The sequence below is a fragment of the Rhinatrema bivittatum genome, chromosome 13 (genome assembly GCF_901001135.1).
Source record: "Rhinatrema bivittatum chromosome 13, aRhiBiv1.1, whole genome shotgun sequence".
Lineage (NCBI taxonomy): Eukaryota > Metazoa > Chordata > Amphibia > Gymnophiona > Rhinatrematidae > Rhinatrema > Rhinatrema bivittatum.
The window spans coordinates 80,877,649-80,902,115 of NC_042627.1; the positions used below are offsets into that span (position 1 = coordinate 80,877,649).

Consider the following 24,467-nt stretch of genomic DNA (forward strand, 5'->3'; position numbering starts at 1 on the left):
ATTGCATCCAACCAGGTCTCTCTTAACCCTAAGATGTCTGAGCATTCATTGATAGTATGAATCACTTTTAAGTGATCTGGAATTCACCAGCTGACTGACAGCTTGGCAGTGGATAGGAGGTAGCTGTGTTGGTGTTGTCAGGCCTTCTTTGTCTTGGGCCCTCTGAATAGTCGGAGAAGCCAGGTTTGTTTATTTATGTGTGTTATATACCGTCATTCCACATGAAAAATCACTAGTTCATAACGGTATGCAGGTTTGACACGCCTAAATAAATAATGAAAGTAGAGGTAGACGTACGTACAGAGAGTGCACTAGGTAAACATTTAGAGTCAAAGGGTGCATTTGAGAGACAGACATGTTTAGGAAAGCATAACTGGGTTATGGAGGGGTTAGGGGTGTGGGGTAATGATCACTACATATTTGGTTGTCTGACTCGTGGCGAACTGGAGGCTTCTGTCAGACGGGAAGCATTTTGGAATAGTCAAGTCTTCAACTTGCTCTTAAATTTTTTAATGTCTGTTATTGTTCGCAGGTCCTCTGACATGGAGTTCCATAGTTTTGGTCCAGCGACTGAAATTGCTCTTTCTCTAGTTTGCGTTAGATGGGAATTTTTTAATGGTCGGGATTTCTAAGAGTCCTTTGTTTTGTGATCTGAGCGTTTATGGTGAAATATGTGGATTAAATGTTATTCCCCCCATATCATCGGGGTCCCAGTGTCAACTAAACCATGATTCATTTCTGGCCTTCAGGTTGGCTCAAGAGGGCCCGGGATACGTTTCAGAAATATCTGGATGAGAAACCTTGCCTAGGTTTGAACTAGAACGCGGGTGCATTAGCTTCCATAGAAGACGTGTGCGGCAGACTCGCCTGCAGCTAGTGAGCAAGTTCCAGTGTCCATGCTAGCCTGGCTCTTGCAGCACTCCTGGAGAGTCAACCATGCCAAAAATACTGTTTTCTTTTGTTCTAGGAATAATTTGTTTTTGGCTCAGTGTCTAGTTATTCCCTGATGTGTTTAAGGTGATGCAGACCATTGAAATATACACTTGGCAAATGCATTGTCAGTTATTAAATTGTACAAGGTCTAATTATTTAGGGTACTCGGGCATTTACAGGGGTACTGCAGAAAAACGGTTCTGCCCAGACAGCACACCTTGATCCAATGTGCACATTCTTCGGTCAGGTTTGTTTACATTATTTTTCCTTGGGATCTCCCCACAATATTGTGGACATACTGGGGGATAAACAGAACTCTGATATATCTTTATTAATGTTTGTCTTGCTTTGGTAGCATTTTCCTGTATTTTATGTCGATGCTATACCTCATTTTCAGGCCGGTACAGTACAGTGCTCTCCGGTGGCGCGCACTGTTAGCCCAGGTGTGGACACACGTTTTCGACGCACTAGCTTTACCCCCTTATACAGTAAGGGGTAATAGCGTGTCGAAAATGCTCATCCAAAACCCCTCCCCCTGAAACTAATAGTGCCCGCAGCATGCAAATGTATGTTGATGGGCCCTATTAGTTATTCCTGCGTGATACAGAAAGTAAAATGTGCAGCCAAGCCGCACGTTTTACTTTCAGAAATTAATGCTAATTTCGGCCGGCACCGGGGAAGTGCACAGAAAAGCAGTAAAAACTGCTTTTCTGTGCACCCTCCCACTTAATATCATGGCGATATTAAGTGGGAGGCCGTCCGTCGGAAGACGGACGCTCAATTATGCCGGCGTCCGTTTTTCGAACCCGTGGCTGTCAGCGGGTTTGAGAACCTGCGTCTGCTGTCAAACCCGCTGACAGCCGCCACTCCTGTCAAAAAGGAGGCGCTAGGGACGCGCTAGTGACCCTAGCGCCTCCTTTTACTGCGGGCCCTAATTTGCATAGGCCACCCTCCTGAACTGCGCGCCCAGGAGAGTGGCCTGTGTGCACTCCGGGAGAGCGGGCGCGTGCCTGCTCTCCCGCTCGTTTTTCTGAATCGGCCTGTTTCTTTGTATAAATTATACTTGTGAGGATAAAATTTGATAAAGAGGAGAAAAAACAGTGGTTAAAATGCAGATTGCATTCAATTAAAGTTGGACATTAGTGCATAAAGCTCTACATGGTTATGGTCCTTCCTTTCTCTTGGATTAGCGAGTGTCTTACGTTCCTGTGTTCGGTCAGTAAGTACTTACTGTGTGCGCCCTCCGTTTCAAGTTTCATCTCCAGGCTGCTGGGATTAGAGATTTTTTACCATCGGGGCCTTTGTTATTGAGGCTAACAATTATCCTGTTGATAGGATAAGTCATTTCATGGTAAAGCATGATTTTGTGTGTTATACTGTTTTATTATTTGTTGTGGTCTAAACTCTACGTCTTGATCACTGGTTAGAATAGTTTCACTACTATAAGCGGAATATAAAACTTTGTAAATTAAAAAGTAAATAAAAACGTAAGACTTGCCCTACTGGGTCAGACCCAAAATTCCATCAAGCCCAGTATCCTGTTTCCAACAGTGGCCAATCCAGGTCACAGGTACCTGGCAGGATCCCAAGATAAGATTTCAAGCTGTTTATCCCAAGAATAAGCAGTAGATTTTCAACTCCACCTTATGATTAATGGACTGTTCCTCCAAGAACTTGTCCAAACCTTTTTTTTTTTTTATACGCAGCTATACTATAAGCTTTCACTGCATCTTCTGGCAGTGAATTCCAGGGCTTAATTATGTGTTGAGAAAAAAATATTTTCTCTTATTAGTTTTAAATGTATTGCCCAGTAACTAACTTCATTGTGTGTCCCCTGATCTTTGTACTTTGTGAAAGATTAAACAACTGATTGTCCACACATTATTTTATAGACCTCTATCATATCTCTCCTCAGCTGTCTCTTCTCCAAGCTGAAGAGTCCTAACCTCTTTAGACTTTCTTCATAGGTGAATTTGTTTTATCTTCTCTATCATTTTCGTCGCCCTTCTCTGTATCTTTCCTAATTCTGCTACGTCTTTCTTGAGATGCGGTGACCAGAACTGCACACAATACTCAAATTGAGGTCGCACCATGGAGTGATACAGAGGCATTATGATATTCTCTGTTTCATTCTCCATTCCTTTCCTAATAATCCCCAGCATTCTGTTTGTGTATGATATATGAACACAAGATGAGGATGCACCATGGAGTGATACAGAGACATTATGATATTCTCTGTTTTATTCTCCATTCCTTTCCTAATAATCCCCAGCATTCTGTTTGTGTATGATATATGAACACAAGATGAGGATGCACCATGGAGTGATACAGGGACATTATGATATTCTCTGTTTTATTCTCCATTCCTTTCCTAATAATCCCCAGCATTCTGTTTGTGTATGATATATGAACACAAGATGAGGTCACACCATGGAGTGATACAGAGGCATTATGATATTCTCTGTTTTATTCTCTATTCCTTTCCTAATAATCCCCAGCATTCTGTTTGTGTATGATATATGAACACAAGATGAGGTCGCACCATGGAGTGATACAGAGGCATTATGATATTCTCTGTTTTATTCTCCTTTCCTTTCCTAATAATCCCTGGCATTCTGTTTGCTTTCTTGGCTGCTGCTGCACATTAAGCAGAGGATTTCAGCATATTATTGGTGATGACACCTCGATCCTATTTACTTATTTATAAACTGCAGTATCCAACGTTCTGTGCGTTGCCTGAGCATGGATGACCCTAAAATGAGGGACCTAGTAAAACAATGTTTGCATTGTTTTCATGCATCTGTACTTCATGAGAACAGAGAGGCTGCTGGAATCCGCATGAAGCTAATTTAAACCTTGTCATGGAGACTCTCTTGAATTCCACCCACATTGTTTCCTGCCCTAAGATCTGATCAAAGACCATCTTTACTCTCTCTCTCTCTCAATTACTTCCTTCCTGCTGCCTGCTTCACTGGTACTGTACTGAAAAGATTCCCAATCTCCCGGCTCTGATTTTGTGACACTGATCAGAAAACGATTCTTTAAAGGGCATACAGATTTTTAGGCAATATTCCACTTCTCTTAGCATACACCGGCCAGGTAATGCAACTTCTGGTAGCCTAAAGTGGCTTCTTATGGTACAATGCCCAGTACTGCTATTTAGCCAGTCTTTTTAGCTAATCCCGAGCCTGGTACAGAGACTAACAAAGGAAATATTAGGCCATGAGGTTTGATCACTTCCAAAGAAAAATATCTGTTCTTGGCACATGATGGTGGAGGAGCATGTGCTTGTAAGGGACGTCTGATTCATGATTCCCAGCAGGATGAGATGAGCTGTTCCCTGTGCTTGGTGGCTAGCGCTGATCCATGTTTTCTATAAGTGACAGTGGTCTAGTCTCCTCAGTGTGTGGCCTGAGCAACACTCTTTGAGACACTTTCTGTGCTTTTAAGAGGCCCTGCTACCAGAGACACCCCTTCCGACCATTTCAAAGATACTTTCTTTCACCACTTCCTGCACAACAGCCACAGCAACAACTTCTGGCTCTTACTTGGAGGCATGAATGCTGCCAACCTATAGCTACGCAACAAAGTTCAGCCCAAGTCTTGTCTGAATTTTTATAAAGTCACAACTCCACCAGTTGCCCTCTCTAGTCACTTAACATCATCAAGTCTTCCCAAATCTGGAACACCCTAGCATTCTAATCTCCTGGCAAAATACAGTTCAATTTCTACAGAAACTGGGATTTCTGATAAATTACAAGAAGTTGAATCTAGTGCTGACCCAGAAAATAAAATTTGACACATGGATAGATTCACTACAGGAGAGAGCTTTTCTCCCTTTGAATCGAGCGAGTACTCTTAAGGTTTCCCATTCACAAGCTGTTGGAACATACAATGTTTAACAGCTAGAAAAGAACTGGTTATTTTAGATTATATGGCAGCATTCATTCACGTAGTTCCATTAACCTGCCTGCATATCCACCATCTATAATGCGGTCTCCATTGTCAATAGGATCAGCTGACTCAACCTTTGACAATCAAGGTTCATGCTTCAAAGAACATGAAGCAAGATTTGAGCTAGTGGCTGAACCTTTGTGTTTTTCTGTTGCCTCCTTCAAGTAACATTAGCAACAGATGCCTCCACAAAAGGCTGGGGTGCCCACCCGGGACCCTTTTGAATACAAAGAACTTTGTTCCTAGTGGAGACATTTTCAGATCAAACTATTGGAACCGAGAGCAATAAAATACATTTTGTCAACTTTCATACGCCTTTTCATGGGGAAAAACATTCTAATTCAAACTGATAATTCATTAGTTTGAATTATTCATGGACTCTGCTTAGAAGTGATTAAGAATATGGCAATGGACATATAAGTATCGAACTGTTCTGTAAGCAACCTATTTTCCAGGAATCTCCAACATGTTAGCAGATCATCTCAGCAGAGTTCAGCTTATTTGATCTTCCAGTGATTGACCTATTCGTGTCAGAACAGAAAGCTGGAGAAATTTTGTTCCATTCTACCGTGCAGTTTTTGGATCAGCTCAAGATGTTTTTTTGTTTAACTGGAATATGAACTTCATGTGTGTTTTTCCACCGATCCCTCTCTTAACCAGAACGGTGCAGAAAGTGCTACAGGATTGGGCTTGACTGATCCTTAATGCTCCAGTGTGGTTCAGGAAAATTTAGTTTCCAGATCTCATGCAACTATCCAGCTATCCTCTGAGTCATCTGGGAACAGACCCTTCCCTACTAACTCAAGAAGAAGGACGTCTTTTCCATCTGAATCTCCAATCTCTCAGCTTAACGGCTTGGGTATTGAACAAAATATTAGCCAGGAAGCCATCAACTAGAAGAGCATGTGGCTTTAAATGGAAAAGGTTTTCCATATGGTGTCGTCAAAATGCTTTGAACTCATTCTGTTGTGACCCCCAAGCAATTGCTAGCTTGATCTCTCTTTCTGAATCGGGCCTTGCCACATCATTAGTAAGAGTACATCTCAGCACCGTATGAGTTTACCGCATACACGTTAATACATTTATCTCAATTCATCCACTAGTTTCAAGATTTATGAAAAGGTTTTGGCAAACTAAGCCTCTGGTATTCAAATCACTTGTGCCTTGGGATTTGAATGTGATTCTATCTCAGTTAATGAAACCACCTTTGCTCTGTTTAGACTCTGCTTCACTTAAGTTTTTAACATGGAAAGCAGTGTTGTAGTAGTAACATTAGCTAGAAGAGTCAGCAGACTTCAGGTATTAGTTCATTATCCACTATATCTGCAGTTTTTCCACAATTGGTTAGTACTCTGCACCCACTAGAAGTTTCTACCAAACATTTTATCAGCTTTCTATATTAATCAAGCCATCGTATTATCCATCTTCTACTCAAGGCCATACTTGCATGAAGGGGAAAAAGCTCTTTGTACTGTAGATGGCAAAAGAGCTTTAGTCTACTACAAAAGAACTTGGCCTCATTGCCAGGCTTCAAAACTATTTGTATCTTACAATCTTAACAGACTGGGTGTAGCAGCCACCAAATATACGTTGTCTTAGTGGATAGTAGACTACGTCCAGCACTTATACGCTTCAGCAAGCCTACAAATCACAGATTTAATCAAAGCTCATCAAGTTAAAGCTATGGCTTCATCCATTGCTCATGTACGAGCAGTACCCATTTGAAGACATTTGTGAAGCTGCGACATGGTTGTCATTTCACACTTCTACATCCTACTATTGTCTGGACAACATCTCGAGGAATGACAGCAAATTCGGGCTAGCAGTTTTGTGTAGCCTGTTCACATAGTAGTCTACTCTCCATGGTGGAGTCTGGGTTGCTTATTCAGTAAATGCTCTGCTGCAGCCCTCAGCTTGAGTCTCCCCACATGTAATGGCTAATTCATACTGCTTCTCGATGGGAAAAAAGCAAATTTGCTTACTGTAAACTAAGGGTTTTTTTTCATAGCTAGCAGGATAATTTAGCCATTGTAAACACTTCCTGCCTCCCTGGAGAGTCGACTATCTAGCTATAGTTCTTTCTAAAATTGATTGAGAAGGCTCAGGAGGCAACGTCCACACGAAATTCACAGACATGCTCAGTAGAGCTAAAAGAGACATGCGATGCTGCCAGATGACGTCACCCATGTGTTATGGCTAATTCATTCTGCCTTCTATGGAAAACAGTTTACGGTAAGCAAACTTGCTCTTCCTGGTAAAACTAGGAGCTGCTTCAAGCCCTCTTTTTCCTCAGCAGTAGGAGTGCTGGTGGTATTTTCTACTGCCTATGGGGAGGGGAAGTACTCTTCAAACCTCAAATTACAGAGAATGACTTTGTAAATAATACTTTGCAGCTCTGGCGAGCTCTTCAAGGAGCATTTTGACTTTCCAACTTTTAGGACAATTAATTTGACATGCGCCTTTAAGCCCAAGGCTGGACCCAAATTAGTAGCCCAATTGTTTTCAGCTATGTGGAACCTCCTGCTTTAGTACGGAGGCAGAAAAAAATAATTGTCAGGTATCCTCTGACTCATCCTCTGTTTAATGAATGGAACACTCCCCAGCACAAACATTTATGAGTTTAAAGTGAAATTATTCACAGAATTAAAACAGGTGAATGAATTCCCGTCAGTCGGTCAGGCCTTCTGCCCCCTGGGTTGGCTGAGGCAGAGGTTGCTGCAGAGGCAGCGCTTACAGCCCCATGGAGGGAATCGTGGTGCTCGCACAATGGTGACCCTAAGAGTTGGACTGGACTAAAATAAGTTGGGAGGGGATATAAAACGAACAAAGAATCCACGGGTGCCGTAAATAAAGCTCTAAGTGTTGTATAGGATGCAGTTTGACGACTCGTTAGGTGCGTTGCTAGACTTTACCCTTTCGATTTGTACAGGTTAAATGGTTTGAAATGTTGCAAGCGGTATCTTCATGTTTGACTGTGGGACCCACTTAAAGCTGGAGCTGAAGTGAAATCTCACAGCCTAAATGTAATGGCAGGCTCCTTCTTTTCATTTTTTGTCTGGCAGTTTTCTTCTGCTCTTTTGGACTCAGAATTAGCATGCACTGGTGTGGTGGTGTCGCGAGTCTTTACTAGCAATTAAGGAGGTCACCTTTCTGTGCAGTCCAATGTTGTGGTGACGACCTTTCGGCCAGGGACTGCAGACCACCCGCCCTTCCCTCCAGAACGCAGTACATGTGCCCCCTGAGTCTGACCCTTAGGTGTGCCTGGGGCTGAAGCCCATCCCACATTGCGGTGCTGCATCAGGGAAAACTGCACGCACCAGGTCACCCAGACACCTGCTGTTGGCATGGGCTGAACAGGGGCCAGTTTAGCACATGGCCCCTGTTCAGGATGTAGAAGTGTGACATGACAACACAGAAAAGGAGGGGAGAGAGAGCAAAATCAAAAGGCCCCCCCCCCCCCCCCCCAAACTAAACGGGAACAAAAAAAGCACAAGAAAAAGATAGAAGCAAAAAAAAACAAAACCTGACTTCTAAAGATTTTGACTGTTTGACACTTACCAACCTTAATTTTTTTTTGTCTTCCAGCAAATGGTTATGAGCCTTCGAGTGTCCGAGCTGCAAGTATTGCTGGGCTACGCTGGGAGGAACAAGCACGGCCGGAAGCACGAACTGCTGACAAAGGCACTGCACCTGTTAAAAGCCGGCTGTAGCCCAGCCGTTCAAATGAAAATCAAAGAACTCTACCGACGCCGGTTCCCTCAGAAAATCATGACGCAGGTGGATTTGTCGCTCCCCAACGTACACTCCAGTTCCATGCCCGCCACCTTGTCCCCCTCTGGCATTCCACAGCTCACGTACGATGGCCACCCCGCCTCGTCGCCGTTGCTTCCTGTTTCACTTCTGGGACCTAAACATGAACTGGACCTCCCCCACCTCACATCTGCCCTGCATCCTGTGCATCCGGATATTAAGCTGCAGAAATTACCTTTTTATGATTTGCTGGATGAGCTCATAAAACCTACCAGCCTAGGTAAGGTAACCGTAGTCCGCAAGTTAGTTTATGGCTAACATTTGTGTTTTCTTTGTGGTGAAAACCAGTCTAAAGGCTTTGGAAACTAACTCCATGGTGGTAAGTTGTTGTGTAGAGCGGAGACATTCAGCTTGAGTGTTGGGGGTAAACAATGGGATTTTGAATGCATTGATAGGTGCAGACTGAGAGAGACAGCAAAGATTCATGAATGAAAATCTCCCAATATTTGCAGTTCGGGGGAAAACCATGATGCAAAAATGTGATAAATCTGCTGCCTTGGGTTTGGACATTGTGCTATTTCTGTGTCATAATGGTATCGTTTCCTGCTGCTTCAGAGGCCCAGGAAGAGGTCCCCGGGAAGGTAGTGCTTACAGGTCCTGCGGTCCAACTAACAGACCAGCAGCAAAGCAAAAACTGCATCCTAGCAATTTATTTATTTATTTTAACATTTTTCTATACCGTCTGCCCAGTCTTCTGCTGGTTTTGGGTTGCCAAGGCCTGCGGTGCTTCTAGGTATCGACAGCTCTCCGCTGCCAGAAGATTTTTATACAGCAGGAATTGATAGGAACATTTCTTCTCTGCTCGTTTCAGAGTTTGTTGCAAATTAAAGACATTGTTGTGTAAAACTTCATAACTATGAAGTTATCAAATGATTGATTGTGCAGAAGTTATATTTCCTCTTAGCTTTAGAGGAGAAAGCACAGATCCATTACCGGGTGTTAGCATTCGGGCTTGCGTCAGCCCTAAGGGTCTTCACAAAATGCCTGTCCGTGGTGGCAGCGTATCTCCGCAGACTGGGAATGCATGTCTTCCCCTATCTGGACAATTGGCTGGTCAAGAGCATGTCTTAGGCAGGGGCTGTCAGGACCATGTGCTTGACCTTTTGGGTGGTTGAGAACAAACCCTAGTGACTCCAGCTCCCGAAGTGCCATGTCAGCTTGTCACCTCAAATGGACTTCATAGGAACCCTGCTAGACATACTGTGACGTTCATTGTGGCAGTAATTCAACAGATCCAGCAGGCTTCAGCCTGGCACATGTTGAGGCTGTTGAGCCATATGGCTGTAACCTACCATGTTACTCCCTTGGCATGTTTACACATGCACAGACTCCAATGGACCCTCTGGTCACAGTGACGCCAGGCCACTCGGAGCCTCCAGGATTGCATCCGAGTCACCCCGTCTCTCTGGGACAAATTGTCCTGGTGGCAGGCTTTTTCCAGTCTAGAACAGGAGATCTCGTTTTTGAGTCCCCCACTCAAATTGTCCTAACCACGGATGCATCTACCCTGAGGTGGAGAGCTTATGTAGATGGGCTTGGTACCCAGGCCTTTCTTCTGCTCAGAAACATTCTTGTCAAAACAACTTCCTGAAGTTTTGGGTGATTAGGTATGGGCTTTCAGAGAGTGGCTCTCCAATAACGTTGTTCTGATCCAGACAGACAACCAGGTTGCCCTGTGGTATGTCAAAAAGCAGGGAGGCACGGGATCTTATCTCCTATGTCAGGAAGGGGTCCAGATATATAGTAGTAGGCCCTGTCCCATGGGATAGTGTTCAGGGCTATGTAATTGGCCGGGATGGAGAACGTGATAGACAGGCTGAGTCGAGCCTTCAGACCCCACGAGTGGTCCCTGGACCAGGGAGTAGCGAATCGGATATTCCGCCTCTGGGGGAGACTGGACGTAGATCTGTTTGTGTCTCCCTGAAACAGGAAGGTGCCTCTGTGCTGCTCCCTGCAGCAAACCAGCCTCTGACGCCCTTGCCCGTCACTGGGGCAAGGATCTTCTATATGCATTTCCTTCGATTCCTTTAGTGGCAAAGACTCTCTTGAAGCTTCGCGAGGACAAACGAACTATGATTCTCATAGCCCCTCATTGACCGAGACAAGTCTGGTTTCCACTCGTTCGGGAGTTGTCCGTCTGAGGACTTCCCTAGATCCCATCACGCAAGATCAAGGCAGGCTGCTGCAAGTATTTTAATGTTTATTTAAATTGTTTTAATTGGATTGTATTTTACTAAGTTCTTAATTGTTTATTGTATTCGCTTATTTGTTTTATTAGATTTTAGGAATAATTGCTCTTTATTTAATTTGTTTTATACATGGAAACCGTTGTGATGGCCAGTCTGAAAGACGGTATATAAGAGCTTGATAGATAAATTTCAACCTCCAGGCCCTGTCGCTAACAGTCTGGATGTTGAGTAGTTAATCCTGCAGCTGCTTGATCTTTCTGAGGATGTGTCTTGGGTCCTGGTGGCTTCTAGAAAGCCTTTGACTAGAAAGTCCTACGGACTGAAGTGGAGGAGGTTTTCCATGTGTTGTGAGCAGAAGGCCCTAAGTCCATCCTCCTACCCCACACAAAAACTGCTTGATTACCTTTTGCACCTATCAGATGCTGTCTTAAAAACCAACTCTGATAGAGTTCATCTTTGTACAATTGGCACATACCACCACAGTGTAGATGGTACGCCCATCTCTGTTCAGCCTATAGTGTACATTTCATGCAAGGCCAGCTTCAGTTGAAGCCTCCCTAAGGCCTTCCGCTGGTAGTAACTCAGCTGATGAAAGCTCCTGTTGAGCTGATGCATACCTGTGACCTGAAGTATCTGGCCTGGAAAGTCATATTTCTGGTGGTGGTCTTCGGTGCACAGGGTCAACAAGCTCCAGGCCTTAGTGACTTATCCAACTTATACTAAATTCTTTCTTGACAAGGTGGTCTTGAGTATGCACCTAAGTTCCTGCCTAAGGTGGTGATAGATTTCCATCTTAACCAGTCAATCGGCCTAACAATACTCTTTCTCAGGCTCCATTTGCACCGAGGTGAACAAGCACTGCAAGTTTAGACTGCAACAAACAGCCACCTATCTGGAGCGGACAGAAGCCCATAGACAGTCCACCCAACTTTTTGTTTCTTTTGATAAGAATAGGTTGGACGTTGCCATTGCCAAATAGACACTATCCAATTGGCTAGTAGATTGCATCTCCTCCTGTTATGCCCAGGTGGGATTGCATCGAGGGTCATGTCAAGGCTCATCTGTCAGCCATGGCAGCGTCAGTGGGCTGCTTGTGAGCAGTTCCCATGGAGGAGATCTGCAAGGTTGCGACATGGAGTCCTCTCCACACATTCACAACACATTACTGTCTGGATAGGGATGGCCAATGCAACAATAGGTTTGGCCAGTCTGTCCTTCAGAACCTGTTTGAGGTGTAGAGCCAACTAAACATATGAGCATGCCATACTGGGTCAGACCAAGGGTCCATCAAGCCCAGCATCCTGTTTCCAACAGTGGCCAATCCAGGCCATAAGAACCTGGCAAGTACCCAAAAACTAAGTCTATTCCATGTAACCATTGCTAATGGCAGTGGCTATTCTCTAAGTGAACTTAATAGCAGGTAATGGACTTCTCCTCCAAGAACTTATCCAATCCTTTTTTAAACACAGCTATACTAACTGCACGAACCACATCCTCTGACAACAAATTCCAGAGTTTAATTGTGCGTTGAGTAAAAAAGAACTTTCTCCGATTAGTTTTAAATGTGCCCCATGCTAACTTCATGGAGTGCCCCCTAGTCTTTCTACTATCCTAAAGAGTAAATAACCGATTCACATCTACCCGTTCTAGACCTCTCATTATTTTAAACACCTCTATCATATCCCCCCTCAGTCGTCTCTTCTCCAAGCTGAAAAGTCCTAACCTCTTTAGTCTTTCCTCATAGGGGAGTTGATCCATTCCCCTTTATCATTTTGGTCGCCCTTCTCTGTACCTTCTCCATCGCAATTATATCTTTTTTGAGATGCGGCGACCAGAATTGTACACAGTATTCAAGGTGCGGTCTCACCATGGAGCGATACAGAGGCATTATGACATTTTCCGTTTTATTCATCATTCCTTTTCTAATTCCCAATATTCTGTTTGCTTTTTTGACTGCCGCAGCACACTGAACCGACGATTTCAATGTGTTATCCACTATGACACCTAGATCTCTTTCTTGGGTTGTAGCACCTAATATGGAACCCAACATCGTGTAATTATAGCATGGGTTATTTTTCCCTATATGCATCACCTTGCACTTATCCACATTAAATTTCATCTGCCATTTGGATGCCCAATTTTCCAGTCTCACAAGGTCTTCCTGCAATTTATCACAATCTGCTTGTGATTTAACTACTCTGAACAATTTTGTGTCATCTGCAAATTTGATTATCTCACTCGTCATATTTCTTTCCAGATCATTTATAAATATATTGAACAGTAAGGGTCCCAATACAGATCCCTGAGGCACTCCACTGTCCACTCCCTTCCACTGAGAAAATTGCCCATTTAATCCTACTCTCTGTTTCCTGTCTTTTAGCCAGTTTGCAATCCACGAAAGGACATCGCCACCTATCCCATGACTTTTTACTTTTCCTAGAAGCCTCTCATGAGGAACTTTGTCAAACGCCTTCTGAAAATCCAAGTATACTATATCTACAGGGAGCAGCCTGTAGCTAGGGTTCACTCATGTGTGAGAACTACCATCCTGCTTGTCCTCTGAGAAAGCTGTGTTGCTTACCTGTAACAGGTGTTCTCCAAGGACAGCAGGATGTAGGTCCTTATAAAACCCACCTGCCACCCTGTGGAGTTGGGTTCAGTTCTTCCTTCTGGAATGCATCCACAGTATTTGTGGATCCTGAAAATTGTGGAATATGGCTACCACTTATACTTTTTTCTTCCGCTCTTCTAAACAGCCATATATCAATCACGAGTTCCAATCCCTCCCAATCTGCTTAATTGCAGCTGGAAGTGGCATCTCCCCTTTAACAAAAGACTGTTGAGCTTGTACCTTCATAGGAATTTTGGCCAGGGGTTCTGTTCCTGGTATCTTCGAATCTTCATGAAGTCAGGGGGATTGAGGCATATCCTGGACTTATGGAAGCTGAACAAATTGTTTGGCTTTCGAAAGGCTCAAAACAAACTTCCTATAGATGATTCTTCCCATCATTCAACCAAGGAATTGGATGTATGCTCTAGATCTGAGACACTTATGCTTACATTTCCATATGTCCTGCCCAGCAGACGTTCCTCGGGTTCATGGTGAAGGGCGTGAGCTATCAGTGCAAGGTGCTGCCTTTTGGTGGTCCAGAGAGTATTCACAAAATATCAAGCCATTTTGGCTGCACAGCTTTATCAAGAGGAAGTCTGCATATCTCCGTACCTGGGCGAATGGTTGGTGACAGGCCTGTCTCCCTTAGATCAACCGTCTGGCTTCTCTAGTCCTGGGTTTCCTGGTCAAACATGGTCCTGTCTCAAAAGATTCAGTTCATAGGAGCCTGGGTAGACTCGTGTCAGGAGAAGATGTTTCTTCAGTCAAATGAGCCGTACTGTTGATGGGCCTGGTAAGGTCTTTTCTACAGCAGGACTGGGCATCAGTGAGGTCAGTCCTGATTCTTCTGGGGCACATGGCAACAGCAGTGCATGTAATTCCTCTGACATATCTGTGCAGGTGTGGATCTTCAGTGGGCCCTCTGAAGCCAGTGGGATCAGTTTTTATCAACCATCATACTACCATATCTCTGTAATTCCTGAGCTGAGAGCGTCCCTTCAGTGGTGGATGAACCTGAACGTTCTAACTGGGGTTTTTTTGCTTCACCCCAAGTGACTTTGTCTACTGACGCATCCATAAGGGGATGGGGAGCGCACACTGCTGCTGCATGGAGCCAGGGATCATGGTTCCTAGTGAAGAGCTGGTGCAAATGTATTCTGTGTGCTTTCTTCCACCTGCTCTCAGGGAAGAGAATCTTGATCCAGAAAGACAACCAGGTAACCATACTCCGTGGAAACAAGTAAAGAGGCATGAGTTCATATGCCTTCTATGAGGAAGCTCTCTTCCTCTGGTCATGGGCTGCTTTATCACAGTGCTCTGCTCCAAATGAGCAACTACAGATTTATACGTTATCTATTCACAGCTCTAGGCGGCTTACATCATTAACATATTTAAAAGAACCTAAAAAGAAACATTAGCAAAAATGAAAAACATACTGAAAACAGCCGCATCCGTTAGGAAAAGTGCTATGCAACCTCTTCAAATGCCTGATGGAAAAATGGCTTCACTAACTTTAAAACAACTTTTCATGCATTCAGTAGTTGTGAAGGATCAGTGGTGAGATGATAGAACGGGACTAGCAACTAAGAAGACTTTCTCACGATCCAGCCAAGCGAACCTGCCACACCGATGGGATATCTAACAGACTTCTTTGAGAGGATCAGAATGCATGACCAGGATTGTAGATATGAAGCAAGTGATTTATCCAGGAAAAGGAATCTGTTTTCATCATCTTACAGAGCAGTAACACGGTTTTGATCTGACGTGTCTCCTCAATAGGAGACTGCGACAGTAACTTTGGGCAGGCAGCTTTGAGCAGCCTCTTCACCCAGTTGTCCACTCTTATCTGGTTGCAATACAATGCAACTCTCAGTTTGAAGTTCCCCAGACGTTCTAGCCGATTCATGCTGTCTCGCCAATAGAGAAAGCAAGTTTGCTTACTGGTAAATGGGGCTCTCTGTAGACAGCAAGATGAATCAGCCTTACTTAATACTCGCCTGCCTGCCTCCCTGGAAAGTCAGCTGCACGAATAGGAACTTTTCCGGAGCTCTGAAAGCTGGGTCTGTGCTGTTCGATGTCATCCACACATTATGGCTGATTCACATGCTGTCTATGGAGGGCTCTCTTTACAGGTAAGCAGACCGATCTCACCGATTCATTACATCGGGCCTCTTTTTGAAGCAGCAGAAAAGTGATTTGGTAACTGGCACTAAGTGCGTTCAGAGGGTGTGCTGTAATTTTAAAGCATTATTGTCCATGCAGGCAGTAATCATGTGGGTTGTGGAAAGCAAAAAGCAGCTTAAAATATACAATCAACTTCGAAAATGTATGTTTTTTCAAGATTTTTGTAATCTTTTGGTTTCCTCCTATTTTCTTGGGAATTCAGCTGAACTGAAAGCAGCCCATACTAGGGCTACACTGTCAAAGGCCTTCATTGCAGTTCTGTGGAAATTCCCCAGCCCTCACGGTCTCGGTGCACCTGGGGTCTCGCCACTAGATGCCTTGACGTGGCTGAGACGCCCTTCCCCAGGGGCTTGTGAAATGTGCCTCCTCAGGAGCTGGACTTCAGAATCAGTCCCATCAAACAGATTCTTGTCCAGTCCGCTGTTTTCTTCTCTGGTGATGTCACTGCCTTTCCAGCCCTGTCTCCCAAATACAGTAAGAAAGGTGCACGTTTAGGAGAAGCCCCATAATACAATGCTTCCGCTGCGCTGTGAATCATGGGAGCTCTTTTAATGTGGAAACATTCGGCCTTTAGAAATGAAGAAACATCTATCCTGGCTTGTGGCAGGTAAAAGCATTTGGCTTGTGAGCTGCTGCTGCTCAGATGCAGAGAGCAGTTCCTTAAGGAAACTGCAGCCTGGTCCTCTGCGCAATCCTCCGGGCTTGCCACATTAGCAAACTAGAGGAAACAGAAGTGCGCTAAGTGTAATAACCGTAGGAGCGTTCTCTAATTGATGTTATTGGATGATAAGTACTCTAAAAGCTGAGAGGGATGGGGGATTTGGGCTCTGCAGAAGTGTAGTTGGAGCAATTGAAAGAGCGGCCTGCTAGTCACCTGCCTCTGCTTTTATTTACCTGAATGCAGGTGATTCTGTGGCAGGAAAAGGCAGTCCACTGTCTCCAGCACAGACGTCTCCACCTTTTATGCTTTCCTGGTTACGTTTTAAACCTGCAGTTCCAGATAGAGCAGAATAAAAGTTTGCAAAATATTAAATGTGTAGGTGAAAGTTATTTAGAGCCGTTTATTGGATGTCTGGTTTGGAGGGGAGGGGGAGGCTGCTTAGATATTCTTTTCTTTTTGGGGTGGGGGAGGGAGGCCTGCTTGACAAATCCATTGTGGTTTCTGTTTCTCAGATGTGCCCAGTGGGTGTTTGTGTTTGCATCAGGGTAGAAGGGGGAAACGGGGCGGAGAGGCGGGGGTGTGGTTCGGGATGGGTTGTCTAACTGGGAGTGTTTAGTGTTGAAATTGAATTTGGAAACGGCAGTTGGTATTTTGGTAGCCTGGCATTACCTGCTTCATGAGATGATTATAGAGGATGAGTCTGTGGTTTTCTGCGCAATTGATGTGGGAACTTTAGCATTTACTGAGAAGATGTGTTAGGTTTTTGCTGGATTATTGGAGACTTATGTCAAACAGTGAATGGACCTACACATGAAGCGGGTCTTATGTTAGACTAACTTATTGGGCTCAGAGCTCTTGATTACAACAAATAACCTATATTGAAAGAATCTGAATTCGTACCCTGGTCGAACCATAGGGTAATTCTCTTTTCTTTCAGTGGAGAACAAAAAGAGGGGGATTAAAGTTAAGGAGGATATGAGAGGGTATTGTTTGGGGCAGAGTTCTTAGGGGGCTTTTGAGGAGCAGCTGCAGGGTTGGCATGACTCAACAGTAGTTTTAGATAACATTGCTTTAAAAAAAGAAAAAAAAGGATTGTAGTTAATAACCAGCCTTTTAGATGCTTTGGGGAGGAATTATATAAGTAACGCCAGGAAGTTAGAGTGTGCAGACGATGAATGCAGTTGAGTGGAGGAAAGTTGCTAATAGGTATAGGGGATTAGTGGTATTACATAAAGAGTGGGCATTTTCTTGTCAAATAAAATCAGCTGATAATGCTACCAAGGAGCTGTTTAGGGTGGTAGATGAACTTTTAGGCCAGAAGACGAGAGAGACCCCTGGTGGGTGTGCCTTCATGTTTAGAATTTCTGAATTTATTTTAGGGAGGAAGATGGAAGATGAGTATTTTGAATGGAATTTATGGAAGTAGGGATAAAGCCAGTTGTACAGAACATCAGACAGTTGAAGGCCAAGAATGGTTGTCTGAATTTTCTGTAATTACCGTGATTAGTGTAAAACGTGCTAAAGAGTACGCATCTTTCATGGAGTTCTTTAGACCCTTGCCTGCCACAGTTGGTTAGGTTCCTATCAAGGGTTGGCCTAGAATAATTGGTTGTGTTCGTGAATTCTTCTTTGTAAAATGGTGTTTTTCCATCAGCTTTAGAACATAAGAACATGCCATACTGGGTCAGACCAAGGGTCCATCAAGCCCAGCATCCTGTTTCCAACAGTGGCCAATCCAGGCCATAAGAACCTGGCAAGTACCCAAAAACTAAGTCTATTCCATGTAACCATTGCTAATGGCAGTGGCTATTCTCTAGGTGAACTTAATAGCAGGTAATGGACTTCTCCTCCAAGAGGAGACTTCTCCTTATGAAGCTTCTTCTCTGCTTGTGATATTCTGCACAACAAACATTCAGACGCCATGATTAGCAGGAGCTTGGGTTAAACCTAATCGGTTTTCACTAAGTGATGATCTTAACTAGTAAGGGCCAGATGTGCAAAGCTCTTTTCTATAGACTCCGTTAGTCCATCTGGGCCAAACAGCAGTCGCATTCAGTCTACATAAGAACCTGCCATGCTGGGTCGGACCAAGGGTCCATCAAGCCCAGCATCCTGTTTCCAACAGTGGTCAATCCAGGCCATAAGAACCTGGCAAGTACCCAAACACTAAGTCTATCCCATGCTACTGATGCAATTAATAGCGGTGGTTATTATCTAAGTCAACTTAATTAGTAGCAGGTAATAGACGTCTCCTCCAAGAATTTATCCAATCCTTTTTTAAACCCAGCTATACTAACTACACTAACCACATCCTCTGGCAACAAATTCCAGAGCTTAATTGTGCGTTGAGTGAAAAAGAACTTTCTCCGATTAGTTTTAAATGTGCCACATGCTAACTTCATGGAGTGCCCCCTTGTCCTTTTATTATCCAAAAGAGTAAATAACTGATTCTAGACCTCTCATGATTTTAAACACCTCAAAATCCCTCACGCCAGAACCACCCAACTGAACGCAACCCATGAGAGAGCCATATCCATCGCCAGCCCCACACTATGGAACTCAACCAACCATCAAAACCTTCAAAAAAGAGCTGGAAACCTGACTGTTCACCAGAACCTACTCAAACTCACTCAATCACCCATGCAACCCAACACCAAGAAGAAAGCTCCATCAACAAAATAACTTATACCATTCGAATACCTAAGACAATGTGTAACTGACCTCACATTGTATATATAACAACCTCTTAAATATACCTTGAACCTTTAAACCCCTGTTGTTACTGACCTAACTGTATAACTCATCCAACCTATACACCTTCCTTTCTACCTCACTTATTAACCCCATTCTACGCCTTAGTAGAACATTTTGTATGGAATAACTAACACACAAATCCCGAAACTATAATCCGACTTCAAGACTATCTGCTGTGGTGATGTTTATCTAACCTTTTTTCACAATTACTGTAAACCGTTCTGATGGCGAAACCGAATGACGGTATACAAAACACGTTAAATAGATAAAAATAAATATCATATCCCCCCTCAGCCGCCTCTTCTCCAAGCTGAACAGTACTAACCTCTTTAGTTTTTCCTCATAGGGGAGCTGCTCCATCCCCTTTATCAGCAGCAGGATTGCTCATTGCAAATGTCCCAAAAACCAGACCTGTCTGTGGCCTGCTGTGCCCAGGCCCTTAAAAATGGTGGCAATCGGAGCTTCCATTGACCATTTTTAAGGGCCTGGGCACAGCAGGCCACAGACAGGTCTGGTTTTTGGGGCATCTGCAATGAATAACCCTGCTATAAATTTGTAGGTATTTGCTCTGTGTCCAGTTAATTTTGCCTAGCCCCCTCCCCCAGATCTTGGGCAGAGTGGATGCAGCATGAAGCTGATCTCTGAATATGGCAGAGGATTATAACCTTGAATGGTGAGAGCTGCAAGAAGAGGCAGGTTTTGGCTGTTCCAGGAAAACGTGTACTCTTGTGTCAGCTTTGCTAACAGTTTCATGTTGCAGAGAGGTTTGCTCTGGAATGGACTACGCCAGAGCAGGACGGTCTGGTGCCCTTGTGGTTTCGTTTTATTACTGTGAAAGTGTGGACAGTGGATGCGGTACTTGACTTACCCTATCCTGGTGTTGCCTGTGGAGCTTATCAGGTTGTGTCAGTGATGATGGAAGTCAGTAGGCAAATGACAAGGAAAACATGAAATAAAGGAATCTGTCACATAGAAGAGACTGTGAATGGAACAGTTGGGATATTTTATAACCTCTCCTCTTGTTTCCTTTTAGCAGCTGACAACAGTCAACGCTTTCAAGAAACATGTTTTGCATTTGCTTTAACGCCGCAACAAGTGCAGCAGATCAGCAGCTCCATGTAAGTCCTCTTCTCTCTCAAGGTCAGCACACTCTTCATAAGTCACCAGATGATTCGTGTGGTGTTTAAGTGATTGTGTGGCACCTTTCAGTCATGTACAAGTAGCCATAGGCTTTGCTCCTTACATAAATGGGAGGCCCAGAAGGGATTAATGAAAGGATTAAGTTTAGCTTTGAAGTCATGCAGTAATGGAGCATCCTAGATGTATGGTGGGAGCTTATTGCAAGGATTGAAAGCCCTAGAATGCATGGTAGAAAGGAGTAGAGCAGAAACCTAAGGCTGTGAATAAATTTGAAAGCAATGACTATTTTCCTCTGCCAGCAGTACTTCAAGGAGCCCAGGGGAGAAGCATGGGACTAGCAGAGAGCTTGAAAGAAAAACCAATGATCCTCAGTTTTGCAAGCTCGGGAGGAGCCAAAAAGCAGTCGGGCAGACCAGAAGCAAGCTGCTACAATAGTTTCTTGAGCTGGTTGTGGAAGACTCCCTCCTAGCCAGTCTGGTTTTAAGGATATGCACACTGAATGTTCACATGAGAGATTAGCATGTACTGCCTCCATTGCATAGAGATCTATCTCATGCATATTCATTGTGCATATTTTGATAACCAGACTGGCTAGGGGGGTGCTCCAGAACCAGCTTGAAAAAACACTGGTGTAAGGGAGAAATGAAAAGAAGGTGAATGAGTGAACGATGGGTATCAAAAGTGAGGGAGGAGAAAATTTTTTCTCCAAGGACAAGCATCCTGCAGGTAGTCCTTACATGGTGACATCATCAGATGGAGCCTGGCATGGAAAACTGACACACTGAGCGTGCCCAGCATGCCACCATCCATGCTTCCATGCGGGGTCCCTCTTCAGTCTCTCTTTCCGCGAAGTTGAAGCCTCGCAGCGGTGGAGCTCGCGCTTTTTCAGTGAGAAGTCTTTTTCTTCTTCCCGAGTCGCATCAGGTCCTTCTGCGTGTTTTTCGGAGTTTTTCCCTTGGTATTGGTAAGTTTTGGGTTTGGTTTTGGTTTTTTTTGTTTTTTTGGTTCTTTGTGATCGATTGCCCATGGCGTCGCCTCCTAGTGGCCACTGGTCATTGACCACGCGCCGCGTTCTTTTTGCCATGGCATCATCCGGCTTTCGCTGCCGCCCCCAGTGCCCCTGGACCATGTCCATCACAGACCCCTATGAGGTCTGTGTCCTCTGCCTGGGGGCAGCACATGATATCCATGTCTGCGATCTTTGTGCCCAGATGACCCCCAAGAGTCACCGGGTGTGCCTGGACAAAATGGAGAAGTCGTTCAGTGCCAAAAAATTGGAACCCTTTCCACGAGGAAAGGGAGTCTCTGCCTCAACCTGCTCGGTATCCCCCCTGCTACCGCTCCTCAATCAGGGGACCCACCGCAGCCTGTATCCTCGTGTATCTCCTCCACTACCGCTCTTCAATCCCAAGGTAGGGGCAGGGGACCAACCGCGGTCCAGATCAGGTTCCTCTTCATCTCTGTTGCTCCCGGGAGAAGTCCAGAAAGCACCAACACTGATCTTCTTCCTTGAAGCTGTCAGACCCCGGGAAGGCATCGACCGGTTCCATGCCTCCCCTAAAGTGGTCCTGTGCGGAGGAAGTCAACCCTCCAGTCCTCTCGAGGACTTACAGTGGTCCCCACTGGCACAGGTGGAAGATTCGGATCTCCACTGATTCCAGGAGTGATCCAATTCTCCTGCCGCCGCCACCTCCTTCAGCTGTCCTGTCCTTGGCAGCCTTTGCGTGGAGGAGTTGGAAAGGCCCATGTGGTTGGCAGTTGGCTGGGCCCTGCAGAGCATCAAGCCTCTGGTTCCACCGGGACCGCCACCACCGCAAGAGCAGACTCCCTTGGTGCTTGCACCTGTGTTGGAGCTGCTGGACCTGCTGCTCGGTGTTTTACCGACTCAGCCAGAGCTGAAGCCCGAGCACCTTCGCAGTCGAATGGGAGCATTGCTGCTGACTCTACCGGTTTCTATTCTGGTGAGCGACTCCTCGGATGAGGAGGGTACATTGGGGTCAATGGCGCCCAAGCTGCGTGCAACACCCCGGCAGCCTGAAGCACTCGGGGCCATTGGGACTGGTGCGTTGGGTGCCCTCAATGCCCCGGCATTATCGATGCTTGGGTTCCATTGCTGCCCTGCGACCCAGGATTCCATCGGTGCCTCCGGTGCCATCTTTGGTTCTGCCGATGCTCGAGGCTTAGGGCTCTGATGGGGGCTCCACCTCCCACATCTCCGGATCATCAGAGTGAAGGGGAAGCCCCGTATGATCCTTGGGCAGGTGAGGCATATTTTTCCTCCATGGAGGGAATCCTCGCCGCCGGAGGAGAGAAGGAAACCCCCTCCTGAGGATCAAGGCCAGGACGAGTCCATGCCTTTCCAACTATTAACAGAACAGGATTCTCATCATTAGATGCGATTTATTGATGCTCCTAAGGAGATGGTTGCAGTACCAGTACATGATATTTTTAAGGAGCTGGTTATACGTCTCTGGGAGCATCCCATCTCCATCCCTCCAGTGAACCGGAAGACAGATGCGGGCTCTCTAATCCAGCCCACCACTGGTTTTGAACGCCAACAGCTTCCACATCAATCGGTGGTGGTGGAATCAGCTCTAAAAAGGCAAAGAGGCTCTGGACTCGGGCTTTGGCCCCACCGGGCTGGGAGAACTTGTTTTCTCTTGGGCAGTGGGTATTTCAGGACTCAGTACTAGCAGCCAGATTTACCTTCTATCAGCTTGACATGGGCCAGTACTCCAGAAACCTCTGGAAACAAGCCCAAGAATTAGGGGAACACCTCCCGCAACAATTTTATTTTATTTTATTTTTTTTATTTTAGATGGTTTTATATACCGACAACCGTTCGCACATCGTGTCGGTTTACAAGTAACTTACAACTAATGTATATATAGGCATGGCCTTTACAAAGAACAGAGAAACAGTAAAAGCAGTAACAGATAAATAATAACTAGATAAAACTAGAGGAGGGGGGGATTAACTGGGGGTGACATGGGGAGGGGCAGGGAAAGGGTAAACTGTGACAACAGGGGGGGGGCAGGGGAGGGGTAAACTGGGGCACTGGGGAGGGGGGCAGGGAAGGGGCAATCTGTGAAAACAGGGGGGAAAGATTAAGCACTGGGTTTGGCGAAATTTTAGGAAGAGTTTGAGGATCGTACAGCAAGGCCTTGACTGTGATAAACACGAGGTCCGCTCAGCATATGATGTGCTATGAGGGGAGCAGCAGCGGGCATTGGTGCTTGTTGCACAGCTTGGCTGTGTGCTTCTGACCTCCAGCCGAAGTGCATGGACACGTGGATACTGGCATGCCGGGCATGCTCAATGTGTTAGTCAAAGTTTCCCATGCCGGGCGTCATCTGATGCTCTCACCCATGTGAAGTCTAACATCCTGCTGTCCTTGGAGAACATCTGATACAGGTAAGCAACTCTGCTGTATTGTAGAGCTGCTGATGAGCGATAGAAAAGGAAGAAGGCAGGAGGGGTTGAACTTGAAAAGATTGGCTGTGGAGCTTATGCAAAGAATCCTTGAATGTGGATAAGAAATGTAACTGTTAGCAGGAAAAGAGTGCACCTCAATTTTGGATGTACCTAACATGAGAAAACGTGAACACATCCATGAAAAAATAGAAGAGAGGGAATCAGAAAGACAAGTGGATCCTGAGGTGATGAGAAAAAGCTGGGTGTTACGTGCAACGTGGTGAAAGGAATAACCAGGGAAGGAAAGGAGAAAGCCAACCCTATGAAAGCTAGAGAAGAGGAGGGCACCAAGAGCCAAGCCCTGGCAGGAGGCCAGCGAGAGAATTATTGGCCAGGAACCCCCTGCTGGAGTGGTCAACAGAGGAGGAGGAAAAACCATCAAGAACCAAGCCAGATACACCCAAGCATGAAAGTTTGTCCATAAGAATCGCGTGGCCCATTGTACCAAGTGTGGCAGACAGGACCAGGAGAATAAGCAAGTCAGGAAGTAGTTAAGCAGATGGAACAAAAGAGACTGGAAAAGAAAATGTGAAGGATAGACTAAAACAGATGAAGAACAGAGATGTACAGCTTGCTCCAGGACCTTGTAAAGAAATGGGAGCAGTAAAATTAGATTAGAGGGAGAGTTCAAGGGTGTGTTTTTTTTAATGATAAAATGTATTGGACTAACTTAATACAGTTGCGACTAGTTTTTGAGAGTTATTCTCTTATCAGGACAGAAAAGAAAGGTTGGGAGAGATTGGCGGCTGCAAGAGGG

General features: G+C 45.0%; 1 protein-coding gene across 3 annotated transcripts in view; it reads left to right on the forward strand.

The window, feature by feature from the left end:
- PIAS1 (protein inhibitor of activated STAT 1) overlaps nt 1-24,467 on the forward strand; it is a 71,616-nt gene that overhangs the window by 24,315 nt on the left and 22,834 nt on the right. For 2 of the 3 annotated variants that reach the window (XM_029575113.1, XM_029575115.1), the window contains exons 2-3: nt 8,473-8,917; nt 20,130-20,214. In XM_029575113.1, the coding sequence (XP_029430973.1) occupies nt 8,473-8,917; nt 20,130-20,214 (530 nt within the window). The remainder of the gene's footprint in view (nt 1-8,472; nt 8,918-20,129; nt 20,215-24,467) is intronic. The other variant, XM_029575114.1, reaches the window with a different exon arrangement.